General features: G+C 39.4%; 1 protein-coding gene across 1 annotated transcript in view; it reads right to left on the bottom strand.

Annotated features, from left to right (window-relative positions):
- The window catches only part of LOC109912707 (astrotactin-2-like), a 1,431,562-nt gene that overhangs the window by 1,079,954 nt on the left and 333,117 nt on the right, over positions 1 to 18,491 (bottom strand). Inside the window, exon 3 of the mRNA XM_048613352.1 lies at positions 13,839 to 14,214. Within this exon, the coding sequence (XP_048469309.1) occupies positions 13,839 to 14,214 (376 nt within the window). The remainder of the gene's footprint in view (positions 1 to 13,838; positions 14,215 to 18,491) is intronic.

The following is an 18,491-nucleotide window of genomic DNA, read 5'->3' as shown; positions in this document are numbered from 1 at the left end:
CAGGCCGATTGTTTGTTCTAGTCTGATCTTCGGATAGGTCCATCTGACAAGCATTCACTCATGACTATTAGATTATCGGTTTAATAAAGAACCTTGGTTATTCCGGTATTAGAATTGCCTTGGGTTGTTGATAAGTAAACTCAACAGACCAGGCAAAGTGGGAACAAAAGCCAATAACATGACACAACATGGTGACCCTTTCCTGAACTCCCTCTCTATATGAGGAAACCAAAACTGTAAACAGTACTTTTGCAGTGACCTTATCAGTATCCTATAAATTTGGAACAGGCCTTCCCTACTTTAATACTCCATACCCCTTTGTAATAAGATCAACATTCCATTTGCCTTACACTTGCTGTACTCGTACGCAACCTTTTGTGATCTGTGTGTGAACAGACAGTTTTCATTGTATCTCAGCATTCCCTCATTCTTTTCCTAGAAATCTCATTTTCTATTCTTTCCACCAAGGTAGACAACTTCATAATTTCCCATTTTACAGTACTTCTGACAATATTTTGCAAACTCAGCCTATTGTCACAGTTTGTAAAAACTTATTACAAGTTTACATCTTGGAATGATTTCCAATTAATGGGCAACTTTACACAATAGAAGTTAAAACACAAATGGAAATTGCTGGAAAAACACAGCAGATCTGGCAACATCCGTGGAGAGAAAGTAAAGTTAACATTTCATGTCTAGTTACCCTTCTTCAGAAGGCTGTTCTTTTTTTGTTGTTTTTGATTCACAGCATCTGCAGTTTTTTGGTTTCTGTTTACAAAGCAAAAGAATTTCCCCAAAATGCAACAAAAATAATTTACTATTTTACGAAAAGGATGGGATATTTGAACGAGAATCTCTATTAGTATTGAAATCAAAGTCGTATCAGCATAGCCAATACAAATTAACTGCAAACAAAATTGGCACAATATTACTGACCATTGATTGTTGAATGCAAGTTTCAAAAATGCTTCATGAAATTGCCACCAATATAGATTGATGAAATGAAGTCAGATGCATTATTCATGCAACTCTGTGAAACATTTGTTGTAAAGGTCACTTCTCTCTCAACTTCCAAACATTACTGTCACCCTCAAATTCATTAAGACATTGTTCCTACAAGTGCAGTGCCTGAATTTGATCAATGCAGCACGGGTGATTCTGTTGTCTGTCAATTTGTCCAAGATTTGCTTTGTCACTTCTTACAGAGACTCAAAAATACATGTCACTATAAGTTCTGCAACTCAGAGCCACGGGAAGGAAACTTGATTCCAATAGACCCTTTAAATGGTGTTAAAATATCTAAGAAATAATCGAGAGATAGTAGGAACTGCCGATGCTGGAGAATCTGAGATAACAAGTTGTAGAGCTGGCTGAACACAGCAGGCCAAGCAGCATCAGAGGAGCAGGAAAGCTGACGTTTTGGGTCTGGACCCTTCTTCAGAAAAAGGGTCCAGATCCGAAACATCAGCTTTCGTGCTCTTCTGATGCTGCCTGGCCTGCTGTGTTCATCCAGTTCTACACCTTGTAATCGAAGAAATAATTGAGATAGGCCAGTATTTTTAGTATTAGAGACAGGAAATCCGATCATGAGTGACAGCACATTGGAATCACAAGGATAGAGAATTGAAACATACAAAACTGAGAAGCAGTACAAGCCCTGAAAAAGGACTGGGTGTAAAGATATTAAATGCTATAGTAAATTATGAAGATTGAACGACAGACTTACTATAAACAAAGTTCGTCAAGTAGAGACAAGAAATAGACAAAACTTAAAAACGTGGCCTCAGCTAACGAAACAACTTATTGATGGTATAAACATTCCAAAAACCTGGAGTTATCTGGAGGGCTGAAAGCAATCACTCTGGCACTTCCAAATAAACTGTGTTCCTTTTTGTGGGAGGAGAACGTACTCAATGTTACAGGACTCCGCAATACAGGCATTACTATTTTCGTTGTCCCTCTGTATAAAAGCAACATGTTGGTCTGTTCACCGGCAAACTCCTCTGTGATCCTTGGCTCAATCTCAGCCTAACTTGGTGGCATGATACCTTGGTTCATAAGGCTGACGTTGTCAGTTACCATTTGATGTTCTTACTCCTGCCCCTTTAAACTGGTTCAGTTCCACCAATAACTGCAGTTATGATTTTCCAGATGCTCCTGGTAGCAATGACACAAGAAATCCATCATTTCTTTAATATTACCCTGAGTTAGATCTCAAGAATATATTGCTAAGAATAGGCTAGCTGTAGCTTCTTTATGAATTGCATCTATACTGTTGCCTGGAGGTTAAACCACTCAGCCTGCCTGCAAATTCCTACCTAACACACAAAATGAGGAGATATCAACATGCAATACTGTGAAAGGCTCAGCAAAGGCCAATGTTTTAAGAGTTGCAAAAGATATTATCTCGGAAAAACACACAATGACACACAAGGAAAGGCTTGAGACTTTACATAATGCAATTCAAGACTTCAAAGAAAATATGAAAAACTAAGCCAGGCACTCTCTTGATTCTCTTAGTGAGCTTCAGACATATTCTTCCACTGAGGTCAAGAAGAATAAAACCAAATGAAATTCAAGCCTGTTGGAAGAACTCCCCTATTTGGAATAATGCTGAAGCATTCAAAATTAGGGGAATGAGAGTTTACCATTCAAGAAATAACAAAGTTGGCAGCTTTGCTGATTTGCAACTGGATATTGAAAAAGAACAAGATCTTGAATAAGATTCCACATGCACTTAATTTTAGGCTAAATACAATTGAGATGGATGTGGAACAATTGTAACAAACAAATATGGAAATTAAGAACAGCAGACTGAATCTTACCATTTTTGGTTAAGTCCAAATTGTGTTGAGTTTTTGGGAGGGTTTGGGGCTTCAAGGCTTAATGAACTATTTTGTCATTTAGGTCAATTCTCTCTCAACTTCCCATAATTACTGTCATCCTCAAATTATGGAAGCATTGTTACGACATGCATAGTTGCCTGAATTGAATCAATGTGGCAAGGGAGTGAGTCTGTTGCTTGTTATTGGACCAAGATTAATTAATTAGTTGCCATGCTGTGAGGCATATTGCTCATCCGATTTACCATGCACAGTTCTCAGAACAACTCACCACTCAGGAGATATCTCAGAATTCACTGGCATCCTTTACTCCCACAGCATTTTTAAAATCCCATTGTGCACCTGGACATGTATTGTCAGTCCAGATCTGTCCCACATGGTTCATGACATTTGCCCTACGTATGGTAGACAGAGGGGAGAAAAAAAAAACAGCACCCCATTTTGTGGCCAGGGTTCTGGAGGTCCCGTTGGATGGAGTGATGCAGATATGGGACTTCCCTAGGACCAGCAGTGGAGGCTGCAAAGCAAGACCATATCAGTCTGGTTAGAATAAAGGTCAGTATCCTCGATGTTGCCAGTATAAGTTCCACCAACTTCTCTCTGACACTTCACACTTACTATCTCTGCTACATTATCCACTTCCCACTAAGGCTGATGCTCTACTATACTCACTATTGCCTGCAACATCTTGCCCATTGACCTTCACCTACCCAACTAGGCATGACTGACTTTGCATGCCTTTTTCCTGGGAAACCCCCTAAACCGCAGCACTGATCTCCTGTAACACATCCTTCTCTTTCACTCCTGGAGCAAAACAGCCTGCAACACAGCAGATAGACTCAAGACTGATGGCATGCTGCCTATCATTTGGCTCCTTAACCCTTTGTGAACAATATCCTGACTCTGATCACCATGAGCAGGGACTAAAGTGGAATTGGAGCTGCTGTTGATTCACTCATACAGGAATCCCTGAACAAAGACCATCCCCCTTGACATGACTAAGAACCACAATAATATGAGCGTGGTTTCTCTGGCTTAGGATCAAAAAGGCAACACAAGGCAATGCAAGACATGGATGCTGTGAGCATCCAGGTAGGTGAATGAGCACCATAAGAAAAAGCGAAAAGCCTGAAGATGCAACTAGTCCAATCCATGAGCTGGGTGTGTGTCCTTAAGTGCAGTGTCCTTACTGCAGTGTAACAACGATTTTGCCTGAGGTGCAGCATTGGAATGTAGAAGCATTCTGTGGGTGGATCGGAGATGTACCGGGTAGGTACTTCAAGGCTGGCATATCAGATGCTAAGGACCGTGAATATGGGATGCATGCCCATGCATGTATCCAGTGATGTTGGTGCCTAGTTTCCAACCTGGAAGTCATTCGGAGCAAGCAGTAAGCCAAATCCAGCAATGCTCACTCCAGTTTCCTTGTCAAAATTTCCTGATGTCAACTTTGTCTGACATGTTTGCTAACATGGGAGATAATCCAGATATTGAGAAAGGCCTCACTACAGTCATCATCCAACTCTCCCACATAAGTCACTCCAGATCACATCGCTCAGACCCCTACATGATGTTTCCCAGCTTTCCCAAACGTCAAATTTAGTAGTAGGAATGCTGATCATGTGGAACGGCCAGATTAGCTCCAAGAACGAATGAGATATAATAAAACAATGAATTGTAATAAAACAAAGAATTGAAGATCTGGAACAAAAGAACAGAAATTGCTGGAGGACCTCAGCAGGTCTGGCAGCATCTGTGGAAGGAAAGCAGAGTTAATGTTTCAAGTCCAGTGACCCTTCTTTAAAAACTGACAAAGGGTCATTGGATTTGAAAGATTAATGAACAATTGTTGAAAGCATTTGAAGGGGCAGAAATGGTGTACAAATCAACTACTACTATACCAGTTGCTGATAATGCTACTCAACTCCCTGCAGGATTTCCCAGCTCTGACATCACCTTATCATAATTTACTGGTGAAACAGACTGGCCCATTATCCTGTTGAGAAACAATTATATCTTTGATTACGCAATGGAACAAGAACACTAATTATGAAATTAGTATCTCACATTTTAGAAATTACAATCATACAAGAAAAATACAAAATTTTCAACGATTCAATCAAACTATCTTTTCAATTCAAGAAACTGTTATTTCCAATCAGTTTGCCTTGCAAAGCCAATCAACAAATTACAAGGTCAAGACCTCAAAGTGGCTGGGTTCAATCTGAAATTAGATTGTTTTTTACTTTGTTACTTCTATGTTGGATGCTGAAGGGGATGATTACCAGGAAATCTCTACATTTCCTCAAGAAGCACAAAAAGTCTAAAACGATCTATCGTGCAATATTTAAAGTTTCAACAAATGCTGAAACAGGCAGAGGAATGTGACAGATATTGCTTTTGTGGCTGATGAAATATTCAGAGTACTAACAAAAATACAGCAAAATAAATCTAAGTTTTGATCCTGTGTATTTTGAGAGTGACATTGAGGATGTAGACAATAATTGGCAGAAATCATATAGTATAAATTATAAATGTAATTAAAATACAATTGAGCCAAGTAGAGTAAATTAAAGTAATTCATCCTGATTTTGTATCACACAATGATTTTGAATAGAGTTGTATGTAAATGTACGTATTTGTTTCACATTTGAGATTAAAATTGTCAATTAAAATAATTGTGAAATTGTTGAATTAAATCTGTTGAATGTAAGAAATGATTCAAGTAGGTTATTTCATAGAAACATCTTTGCGGCTGGTTTTCAGCTGTAATACTGATCTCATTTAGTTCATATGCCTGTGGGGCGGATATCCAGCTGATTGCTTCAGTAAAAAAGCATTTCCATCCCTTTATTTCCTGGATTTAGGACAGTAGCCTAGCTTGTTTAATCTAGGTAGAAGACTGTTGCCATTCAGTATAATAGAGCTTGCTATTATGAAAACCATGCAGGCGTGAATCATAAGTGGCGATATTGTCACCAGGCAAACAAAACTGAGTTGCAATGATAAGAATGAAAGAAATCTGTTAACAATGGAATTTTGAACAGACAAAAATGGACTTTAATTCATGAAGCAAAATGGACATCACTAACTAGCTCCCCCACCATATTTGACATAACACAAAATGATGCAGAACAACAAAATAAATACTTGCATTTGTCCTTTTCTATTTCTACATGGTTTGCTTTAAGAATAACATGAATAGGGATGCGCTGATCCTCTATTGAGTAAGGGCTTCATAACTCATTGGTTTAATCATTCACCATCTGTCAGTTCTTCACTCTCTAGATATACTTGGCATTGCACTGTTCTGTTCTCCACTGTAAAAAGTGAATCTCAGACAAGTTTTGACAGATCAATTCAATTGTACAGTCAGAGCACTGCACACTATAAATGATCCTTAGGAAGACAACAAAATGGAAAAAACCCACCAATATATAAAAGTCACACACCTGCTTGAGGCCCAGCTTGACACTTAATTTGAACCCTATTTACACAGGTGACATATTTTTCTTGGCAGCTTAGGTGAAGCAGACTTTCTCTAGATCCACAATGAAATGTGTGAAATAAATCAGAATGTGGGAGATAAAGATGTTTCAATCCCTAAGCCTCTGTAATAGACAGAGCCTACAAGGCCTTCAGAAAAGTCTTGCAGAATATCCTTAACAGTCAATATATCTATTCTCCTGAAGAGGTTTGGAGATTGTCAAAAACAAAAAAAAACGAACTCTAACTGATTTGGAAATATAAACATGATGCCATGCGAGGAGGGTGAAACTATTTCAGACATAAAACATCATGCGGTGTAGAGAGAAGAACACACTGTACAAATTTTATATCAATATCTAATCAACTAAAATGTCAAAAACTAAACCTGGAACACATGACACAATTAGAATCCATAAATCCATTCAGGAAAGCCATATCTTCAGAAAAAAAATACATAATTCTTATTTCTGATCTAGGTGAGAGAGGATAAGTGTTACAGGGGCAGTGAATGACAACATCTTTTGCTTCACTACTTTTGAATCTACATATGAATCTAGCCATCTGTTGAATCCTGAAGTTACAGGTACTTTCAGAGGGGTAAGAGCAACAAATACTGACAATCTGTCGCCAAACACCTCAAAAATCTGGCCCTTTACTGAAACATCTAGAATAACTGGGGTGGCACAGTGGCTCAGTGGTTAGCACTGCTGCTGCACAGCACCAGCGACCTAGGTTCAATTCCAACCTTGGGTGACTGTCTGTGTGGAATTTACACATTCTCCCCATGTCTGCATGGGTGTGCTCTGGTTTCCTCCCACAGTCCAAAGATGTGCAGGAAAGGTGGATTGGCCATGCTAAATTGCCTGTAGTGTTCAGGGATGTGTAGATTATGGGGTTGGGCCTGGTGGGATGGTCAGTGTGGACTTGTTGGGCCAAAGGGCCTGTTTCCACACTGTAGTGTGGATTACTAATCTCAGGAAACTCCTTCAACAATAAAAAGCCTAGATTCTCCAACAACTTTTCATAATTGACTATGTCCTAAATTTGTCTCAATTATGTCTTTTTTATAATTTCTGTAACTAAAATTAAAATGGCAACAAATTGTGGCAACTTATACACATCTCACTGTATTTACATAAATATAAGAGACAATAAACTGTTATTCTGTTCTATTCTATAATGCAGACATTTCATGCTTCACTCTTTTCTCTGCCTCCAATTATTGAATGTCATTCCATGAATGGTTTACACAATGCTTGAATTCCCAGTTATTCTTCACACTGTCCAAATATGAGTTTCAACATTCAACTAAAATCCTGGAAGAAGCAGTCTAGTTTTAACAGCTCATCCAAAATGTAATACCTTCACTGATCCTCACTGGTAGATTTAATATTCAACTTTGTTCCATGATCCATAATCTAGTATCTTGCACAGACTTTTTGTTTACATTAATCCAGTCAGCAACAGAAAGGGGTCTTGTGAGAAATGTGTTACCTAAGTGTTGCAGTATTCCCCTATCCCATGTCACAGTGGCAGCTCCATGATGTGTATTAACTGGATTCACAATGTGAAGCTGAACAAGTAAGTCTTCCTTATTCAATACTTAAAAAAAGCTGATCAGCCTGTCTTGAACCTATAATTTTCTACATAATTAAGTCATTATCAGAGCAACTGAGGAGCAATGTGTAGACTCAAGGAGACAACAGGGCTTTTTTGTAGATATTGCAACAACAAAACATCTTTTAAAAAGAGCATAATCTTGCAATTCTTTCAGCTATCTGGAGAAGAGACCCATTTTGAACTTAGAGGCCATCAACCACTGAGAATGAATCAAGATTCAATTGGTGATTCAAGTTTGAAAATTTGCTCCTTCATATGCAAAATAAGTTTGATTTTGGTCTAATTAACTCAATGAGGCATTTTGAACGATAACAAATATGAGACACATTCAAGGATGGGTTCATCCTGTAAATCATGTAAATCTGACCTTTGGAAAGCAAGCTAAGTCCTATAGGACAATCATTAGCTATCTGGCATCTTCAGCGAGTTTATTGGGATAGCAATTAAAGATGTAGATTGAAATTGAAAATATAATTATAAAATTGTGTCTCAAGAATGGGAAAATACAGCCTATCTTGTGCACATTGTCTCCTTAAGCTTGCACCGAATTGACTGTCAAATCAATAATTGTCGCAGTTCAGAGAGTAGCGTTGCATATCACTCACGGTGGATGAAACATTTTTTGTCTCATTATCCTGACAATGAACAAGTTTCCATAAAAGCTAGCCTCCCAATGATCAACATTCAACATCTTAAAGGCATGAGTGAGGGGAGATGATTGCCTAGTGGTATTATCGCTGGACTGTTAACCCAGAAACCCAGATAATGTTCTGGGGACCTGGGTTTGAATCCTGCCATGGCAGATGGTGGAATTTGAATTCAATAAATATCTGGAATTAACGGTCTAATGATGATCATGAATCCATTGTCAATTGTTGGGAAAAACTCATCTGGTTCACTAATGTCCTTTAGGGAAGGAAACTGCCATCCTTACCTGGTCTGGCCTGTACGTGACTCCAAACTCACAGCAATGTGGTTGACTCTTAACTGCCCTCTGGGCAATTAGGGATGGGCAATAAATGCTGCCGAAGTCACAAGAGTGTGATACTCTAATGAAGAAGTAAATGATAGGCTAACATTTTGAAAGAAATGTACATCAAAGAAATTCGTTCAATCAATTCAACTGGTATACAATAAAACAAATTGCATGCATGATCAAACCCAAAAAACTTTCACTTCAAAATTACACAACCCAAAGCCATCACAGCTCTGTCCAATTCTTGATCTCTCTCGCACTAAGTTGAAATGAGTCAAGTCTAAGCTGTAGAGACCAAATTCAAATAAGAAACTAGTCTGTACATGTGTTGCAAGTGCAGAAATCGATGAAATGAAGAAGAAAATTTTTACTTTGTAACATTGGATTTCAGAAAGCACATTACAGCTTATCTCACCTTGGTTTGGTTATTTGTCAAATAAATCTCTCACTGTTGTACAAATGCAAAGGTCAGGCCATTTCAAACGCAAATGTAGCCTGAGCACCCTGAACACTGGAAGATTGCAGGAGGGCTGCTATAATTGGTCTCAGTATCCCCTGCACTAGCAAAAGGAAACATCAGCCAGTATTTCTACTCCTAATTGCTTTCCAGTGATAGCAGTTGGAAGTGCATTTGTAGTAAAGCTAACTATGTTGGCGTCCATGGTCAAATAGCTTGCAGACACATATCACTGAGGCTCACTTAAGGTCATTTATCATTTTTATGGAAGTGCCCCAGGAAAGGAAAAATGTTTTTTGGGCAACAAACAAATCTCAACTGCTCACTCCTACCGTTTTCAAGGGCCGTTAAGCCAAAGATTCCATACTGCACTGAGCACATATATAATAATTTCAGCTGAAAGTCAAAACTCTTTCATAAATTCACTACAAACCAGTGCTAAAAGTGTCCATTTGTATAAACCCAAAGATATTTCACTTCTGACAAGGTCAGCTTGACCAACGGTGAATAATAGCTTTCTTGGCACAGAAAAATAAACAACTATTTATGAGAATTCAGCAATGTTTGCCTTGCAAGGTGAAAACTGTATACAAACAAATGATATCTCCCAATCAAACAGGTTTGCAATCTTCACAGTTTAGACTGGAGTCAACCAACACAGTTTTGCTTCTGTCCTTGCAAGAAGAAACCAAAAGAACCTTCTGTCTTTACCACCAGATCTTGAAAATTAGTCATTAATGGCATTAAACATTGTGTAGTCATCAGCGAACATCCCACTTCTGACTTAATAATGGAGGAAAGGTCATTGATAAAGCATCTGAAGATGGTTGGGCCAAGGACACTACTCAAAGAACTCCTGCTAAGGTGTTTTGGAACTGAGATATCTGAACTCCTACAATCACAACCATCTTCCTATTTGCTAGGAGTGACTCCAAACAATGGAAAACTTACTCTGCTACCCCCGATTCCCATTGACTACAGTTTTGCTAGGGCTTCTTGATGTCACATCTAGTTCAATGCAGCCTTGATGTCAAGGGCAGTCACTCTTATCTCACCCGTGGAATTCAACACTTTTGTCCCTTTTTAAATTAAGGCTGTAACGAGGTTAGGAGCAGAGTGGCCTTGGCGGAACCCAAACTAGTCATCGGGGAGTAAGTTATTGTGAAGCAAATGCAGCTCAATAGTGCCATTGATGACACTTGTTTTACAGATGATTATAGACTAATGGGGCAATGATTGGCCAGGGTTGAATATGTCCTGCTTTGTGTGTCCAGGACATACCCGGGCAATTTTCTATAATGTCAGCAAGATGGCAGCATTGTAGCTGCACTGGAACAGCTGTGATGTACATGTGAAGCTATCAGCTCATAATTGTATTTCTACTTGCATTATCACTTTATTTGTTTTGTTTTAATGTTACATAAATTCAGATTGGGTCAAAATCCTGGAATTCCCTCCCTAATAGCATTGTGAATCAACCTACTGGAGGACTGCAACAGTTAAAGAAGGCAACTCACCACCACCTTCTCAAAGGCAACTAGGGATGGGCAAGAAATGCTGGCCCAGCCAGTGACACCCACATCCCACAAAAGAATAGAAAAAAAGCAGATTCAGAGCCTTTTGTTTTGACCTTGTACTATTTTTAAATTTCTTGCCCTATCTGTTGTTTTACTGAGATTTATATTGTCTATCCATTCCTGTTAACATCTGTTTCCCACTATCCAGATAAATACCTTTCTCTCTCTTGTATTGTCTCTACTTTTCAACTTACAAATTTGACGAATGGCCCTCACTGATTGGACTAAAACTCTCTCTGCTTCCCTCGTTATGTGGCTTGTTAAAACACCAGCCCCAGCATGGTTTTGGTGTGGACCCTTGCAATGATATAGATCCACTTTCCCAATACTTGTGTCAGTTCCAGCAAAACTGAAACCACATCTTCTGTATTCTTGGTCTTTGGGCCATGTATTCATTATTCGAACCTTATTTCCTTTCTACTAATCTGCCCACACCTGATGTCATAATCCAGAGCTTATTTATTACCTCTACAATGTCCAGCAGATAGAAAAACAAAGGACTGAAGCATCCACAGTAACTCTAATTGTAACTTTTTTGGTCACTGTCTAACTGCTGCTTTAGGTCAGAATTAAGTTAATCTATTGTGCATTTCACTGCTGGAAGATCCTTACATAGGCAAACATTGCAGTGGTTTATTTTGCTCCCCTACTTCCTGGTACCAGGCCTACAATTTTGAATAAATAACCAAAATCCTGAAACACAGGTGAGCTCTAGTCAATTTGAGAACACGTTTGGCATTGGTACCTGGGTGCAAGGAGTAGCAAAATCTGCCAGTGTTATATCCCATATCTCAAGATAGTACTTTCCAGTTTGTGCTGCATATTTATGAGCTGCCTATTGACAAGTTTCTGACAACCATCATTTCATAAAAAACGGGGTCTTTTAGAACCTGAAGAGGAGGCAGCTGTAAGAGCTGACCTTGGATTTTATTGACCGGCTTAAATCTAATAGTTCACACTGGGCAGTAAAGTTATTTGTCCCATTTAACCTTGCTATTAAATGAACAGTTGTTAGGAGATTCAATTACACACTAGACTCCTCCAATAAATGGTTACTCGAAGCCTGCAGTTTGCAAGAGCATAAGTGAGCAGCCTCCTTCCGTTTCAACAGGAAGAATGAAACAAGCATTACCTAATATATTAAAACACAACCCTGTTTGTGCTGAAATAGCATTCAAGTAGTACAGGACTATAACTGCCTTTAACATTCTTGAGATTTATCTGAATACCTGCTCCATATCAGATCTGTTGACCTCTGCTTGAACCTGTGAGCAAGATACAACAGGGAAACTGATTCTATTCAGCCCAACCTGTCTCACACACACACAGAGAACAGGCAGCATTTGAGACCATGTATTAAGTATTATGGTTTCGCGAAGAGAGTTTGTACCTTTGGATCTGCAGCTGCAGTTGAGGTTGATCACTGCACTTTGAACAGTATAATTTAATAGTTGAGGCAATGGCAGTCAATCTAACAGCTTATTCTATAAAGAGAAGCTGTTGGAAGAGCTCCTTGACTTGTTGGTAGTGTCCTGACCTCTGGACAAAGAGGTCAGTATTGAAGTCCTACCTGCTCCACAGTTGTGATAGCAACTGAATAGATTGAATAGAAAAATAAAGGAGAAAGCTGAGAGCTGTTTGAAGCATTAATTGCAGACAAAATCAGTGAATAAAGGTTATGCATATTATAACCCAGGTTTTCATCATAATTTCCTCTGAAACATTTCTATTCCAAAGTACTTACTTTTACAGCAAAATAGTTGCTCTTTGATTTTTACTATCCAGTACACTGTTCAGAGATTTCAGTCTCAACTCTGCACAACAACTCGCTGATTTACTGTTATTAGGGGTTAAAATGATAGAGATGCAATAGTTTGCACTCTACTTACTATTAACTTCTAGAAAAACTCACTAAGTTGGAGCTCTACAGTCAAGTCACCAACTAACGAAACCATGACATTAATTTTGTGCCCTCAAAAAATGAGGTTGCATTATCTCTAACGGTACGAGCTATAACATGGAGCCTGAGGTACCACACGATGAGAATTCACACAAAGCTTCTTGACTAAGAGCAATGGTAAAACAGCAGCAGCTTCCATGTGTAGAGATTGTGACAAAACAGCTAGAAGGACCTCACAGAATATGAGCTCCCTGATTGGGATTGTTAATCTGGTCCAATCAGGGACCCCTGGCTGACAGACATCAATATCAACAGGATCAGTGTCAAGAACCCTCCACATGTAAATAAAGGGTGACTTGGTGACAGAATACTGGCCTCTAAGGAATTACTTCACCATGCTAGTTAGATATGACTGAAGGGCAGGAATGTATCCCAAAGATGATGTGTACGTTCCAATCCATGTTGATAATGAGTTTTAGGGAGGGTTTTTCTTTCACAGTGAACAGACTCTTACAGGTGAAAGACCTATGGTTCCATTTGCCTCAGAGCGCTGCTCCTTAATCTCCATGGTAGATAGAGACAGAACTTAATCTACATTGCCACATCACCCTGAAGTTTAAAACAGAAATTCTGCACACAAACAACAGATTCACGCTCCATTGTTCCTTTTTATAAAAAAAAGCTAGCTGCTGGTAACCTGAAATTAGTCTGTTTGTGCAGGACTCCGTTTATTAATGATATTAAGATTGAGGGATATATTATTACCTCTGTGTATTTAAGACATGTAAAATAAAGTTTTAACAGGGGAGGGCTCCAAATAACAGATGCTATGGAATCCATTTGCTTTTCTTAATCTAAAATTTTAAAGAATAAAACAAGAGCATCTTGAATTATGCAATGTTTTAAATGAATCCCATCAAGTTCAACAGAGTTTCTAGACTGGGGGAGACAGCAAGAAGAAAACGTAAGACCCAACCTGCAAAACTTGGTTTGTCCTCTTCCGCTCGCCCCAGGCTCTCTAACGTCCGGGTCACCTGACTTCCAAAGTCATCTTCTCGGTTGCGTGCTTCAGGCCGAAGCTGGTTTTCCTCTTCATCACAGTCATAATCATCCAAAATGGGCGTCTCTCGGATTGGCATTCCGACCACTGAATTATGGGCCTGTATCCGAGAGTTACGAAAGCTGTCCCTGGCCTGTGGTCCCAGCAGCACGGATGGGATGTAATGAATTTCGTGTGTGGCCTCTGTGCTGGCACTCTTCTGAGGGACCCGCCTCCTTTTGCACCACCTCCGGCGAGCGTACAGTACCATTGTGAAGATTAAGATGAGCAGCAGCAGAGCAATCAGACCTCCCTGTGAAGGAAAGAAAAAGTTAAGAATTTTTTTGTTCTGGTTTCAAATTTAAGCTTTCCCTCCCTATTACCATGTGGTCTTCCCTGCCACCACCTACAATTAGAATTGCTCAGCTGACGCGCTGATCTTGACTTTGCATGATATCCTAAAACAGATGATGGCAAGGCAGCTCTTTCTTTTACAACCACAGCAGTCATAGGATCCCCACAGTGTAGACAAAGGCCATTTAGCCCATTGAGTCTGCACCGACCCTCCAAAAGCCATCCTATCCACCCCACCCTAACCCATAACTCCACATTTCCCATGGCTAACCTACCTAGCCTGCAGATCCCTGGACACTATGGGTAATTTAGCGTGGCTAATCCACCTAACCTGCACATGTTTGGACTGTGGGAGGAAACCAGAACACCCAGCAGAAACCCACGCAGACACAGGGAGAACATGCAAGCTCGACACTGACAGTCACCTGAGGCTGGAATTGAACCCAGGTCCCTGGCACTGTGAGGCAATGGTGTTCACCACTGAGCCACCATGCCAACCAGAAAAACTGAAAAGATGCAAAATGGATTCCCAGCCCACCAGCAACTTGTTTTTCATTATTACATAGCACCCTGTTCAACCCATTTTCGTTCTACCCGTATAAGAGAGCATGTGGGAAAACGCAGTGTCACATATTTTACCGTCCTTGTCAAAGGGATAGTGAATGTTCAAGGTTGCCATTTCTCTCTGTCCTCTGTCCAAGGTGTAAAGAAATACATCCTTCATCGAATAGTCTGCCTGCTTGCTTAAAAATCTCCTGATCGTGACTAGTTAGTATTCCACGAAGCAAAAAAGAACACTTTTTAAAGCATATTGTGATCTTCAGGTCAGATAGGTAACTCATTCCATCCTATTATTTTAAGGTTCCGGTTATAAGTAGTTCATGAAAAATAGTAACTGAGCACAGGAAGTTTGTATATACAGACTGATAACTGAATACTTCACTGAAAGCTATATTTAGTTTCTGTACGGCTAAGATATTGGAAATGTGAACCTGTTTATTTAATATGACCAATCAAGGACTAAAGTGGATTGTGATGGTCCATTGATATTCTTATGTTTTTCCCTCATTATTTGGTGGAATTTCTACCGGGTTTTGTGGTCTTGGAGGCTTTACCTTCTCCCTCAGGTCAGTATCTATATTTGTTGGAGGCCTTCACGCATAAACAACATAATACCTGTTAGGATAAATACATTAAACGGATGCATTGTCTCATTGCTGCATCAAAGGGACTTTCTATCTTAGCAATTTTTAACATCAACTCTGAAGTTTCCTTTTCAAGTGCACATACTTGGGAAGTACATGGAGATTGTCTTTCAATACAATTTCCTCTTTACGTAAGGAATAGTGAATGTACAAGATACAAATAATGTGTGATCCGGATGAAAGAGTAGATGATTGTCCATGTTAGCTAATCCATTTGTCCCTTCTTCCATCCACCTCCTCAAAAGAATAAAAAGCCCAATGCTGAACAGTTCAATACCACCTATTATGATGGGTCTTTTTACTGACTTCCAAAATAAAGGTTTTGCCAATTTTCTTTTTACAGATAACTGCTACATGTATATTTGTCAAATAAGCCTCAATCTTTAAATGAACAGCAAAGGATTATAGGAACACAATAGTAGATTTGTACAGTCTTGTCAATTTCTTACTGACAGCTATGAATAGTCTTCTGTTTATGAAAGGATTGTACACAGGGTATTGCAGTTCAAAGCAATTGCAAAGAAAAGCAACAAAGAGACACACTCTTCAATGCAGTTCACTATTCAGGGAGATATTCCAGCCAGCATCCTTTCAATCTAATTATCTACATCTCACGCAGTACTGAGGTTATTTTTATTTACTGGTAAAATAAATAATTGCTTCCCCAGACTTGGAAGCATTAAAATATCACCCTTAGTGTTTTTTCGTTCTTTTGGCAAGTAACCAATTTTCCTCAGAGTGGAGTATGAGCTTCTTTCTCCTGACCAACTTAAATCGTACAGCAAAGCGAAGATCAATAGTTCAAAGGACTAAATGAATGCAATATGGTAGTAGTAATTACAATCCCCATTCTCCATTTCCAACTTCATCCATTTCTTCACTGTTAATTAATTGACAGTAATACCAAAAAGGGATCATAAAACATTATCAAAGTCTGCTTAGTTTAGTGCTGAAAAGAATGCACTGAATAATGCTAACATGTTTACATTTACTGCCTACAAAACCAGGGAAATGGTGTGTCAAAATAACAATTTAATATCCAATACTGCAGAGTAGGCCACTGCATTTAGCAAGTAACAGATCATAACACTAAATTTTCTAATATCATTGCGACATGATTTTGTTCCCTTGCCAATTATTTCCCAGACATATGTCTTTATAGTGTTAGTTTGTTGATATGGTGTGATTCTTTATAAACTTTGAAGGTAACATGCTGGGAAAACAATCAGAGCAGAGGCTGATACTCCTCTCAGCTGACATTAATGCCGTCCATAGTTGCCTGATAATTATTAGGAGCAGCAACCCTTGTTGATCATTTCCTTCTGAACCCAGGAACAAAGTCAATTGAAAGCAATACTTCATGTCACCATTTTCACTTTGAACTGAATCTGATCCATGAATGTACATATGTATTAGGAGCCCGAGTAGGTGATTCAACCCTCCAAACCTGTTCTGCCATTCAATCAGAGATAGTAGGAACTGCAGATGCTGGAGAATCTGAGAAAATAAGGTGTAGAGCTGAACGAACACAGCAGGCCAAGCAGTGTCAGAGGAGCAGGAAAGGTGACTTTTCAGGCTTCAATGTTACAAGGGTTTCTGATTCAACCACTCTTTCTGGCTCTGAGTTCTTGACTCCCACTATGCTCTGGGTGGAAAGAAATTCCCTTCAACTCTCCTCTTAGCCTTTTGCCTCTCACCTTAAATCCATGCTGTCTGGTTTTTGGCCCCTCTACTATTGGGGAAAAAGAAAGACTTCTTATCCATAGTATCTGTGCCCCTCACAATCTTCTCAACCTCTAGCAGGTTTCTGTGAACCTTCAGTGCTCCAAAGAAAACAAACTATCTATCCTATCTTCCCTCACATCTCAAACCATCCAGCCCATGCAGCATTCTGGTTAATCTACTCTGCACCTTCTCCATATAGACCATGTCTACCGCCCTGTCGTCATCAAACTTCCTGGTCACTTTATCAAAGAATTCTTATAAGTTTGTAAGGCATGATCTCCCAAGCACGAAGCCATGCTGACTACTCCTAATCAAACCCTATCTTTCCAAGTGCATGTATATCTTATCCCTCAGATATGTATGACTGATGTACGAGGACAGGTTGAATCAGTTAGGTTTATGTTTGCTGGAATTGAGATTGAGGGGCTGGAGGGGGCAGGCATTACACAGAAACCAATAAAATTCTAACATGACTATGCAGGTTAGACGTAGAAATTATGTTACAGAACCAGGGGTCACAGACCCAGGATAGACCATTCCTGTTTTCTACGTTTCATAGCATATCCTTACATAAAAATCCTTACATAAAACTGTACAATTTATGCGCTGTTTCTCTCAAAATGCATGTGAGCATCCATTTTTGCTGGCCAACTGTATAACAAGGAGCAGCTGAATAGGGTCCAGACCCAAAACGTTAGCCTTCCTGCTCCTCTGATGCTGCTTGGCCTGCTGTGTTCATCCAGCTCTACACCTTGTTATCTCAAATTCTCCAGCATCGGCAGTTCCTACTATCTCTGAGCTGAATAAAAGCCTTTTTCTCTTTTACTCAAAATGAAGGGAAAACTAAAGAACTGAGTTTCATAAGACTGTGATCAGAGTTCATTTTTACCTTGTGTCTTTAATCACTGCTGCACTTTGCTGCCATTTCCTACTCCTGTCCATGAGACCATAAGACATAGGAGCAGAAATTAGGCCATTTGGCCCATCGAATCTGCTCTGCCATTCAATCATGGCTAAGTTTCTCAAACCCATTCTCCCGCTTTCACCCCATAACCTTTGATCCCCTTGACAATCCAGAACCTATCTAACTCTGACTTAAATATACTCAATGACCTGGCCTCCTCAGCATTCTGTGGCAATGAATTCCATAGATTCACCACTCTCTGGCTGAAGATGTTTCTCCTTATCTCCGTTCTAATGGGTCTTCCCTTTACTCTTCACTCTTGCACACAAGTGAATAAATGAAGAAAATGTGTGCGAGCATTGAAAGAGTATCCATATTTTCACAGATTCTTCAGGCATAGTA

The sequence above is a fragment of the Rhincodon typus genome, chromosome 28 (genome assembly GCF_021869965.1).
Source record: "Rhincodon typus isolate 14 chromosome 28, sRhiTyp1.1, whole genome shotgun sequence".
Taxonomy (NCBI): domain Eukaryota; kingdom Metazoa; phylum Chordata; class Chondrichthyes; order Orectolobiformes; family Rhincodontidae; genus Rhincodon; species Rhincodon typus.
This window is presented reverse-complemented; position numbering and strand designations above follow the sequence as displayed.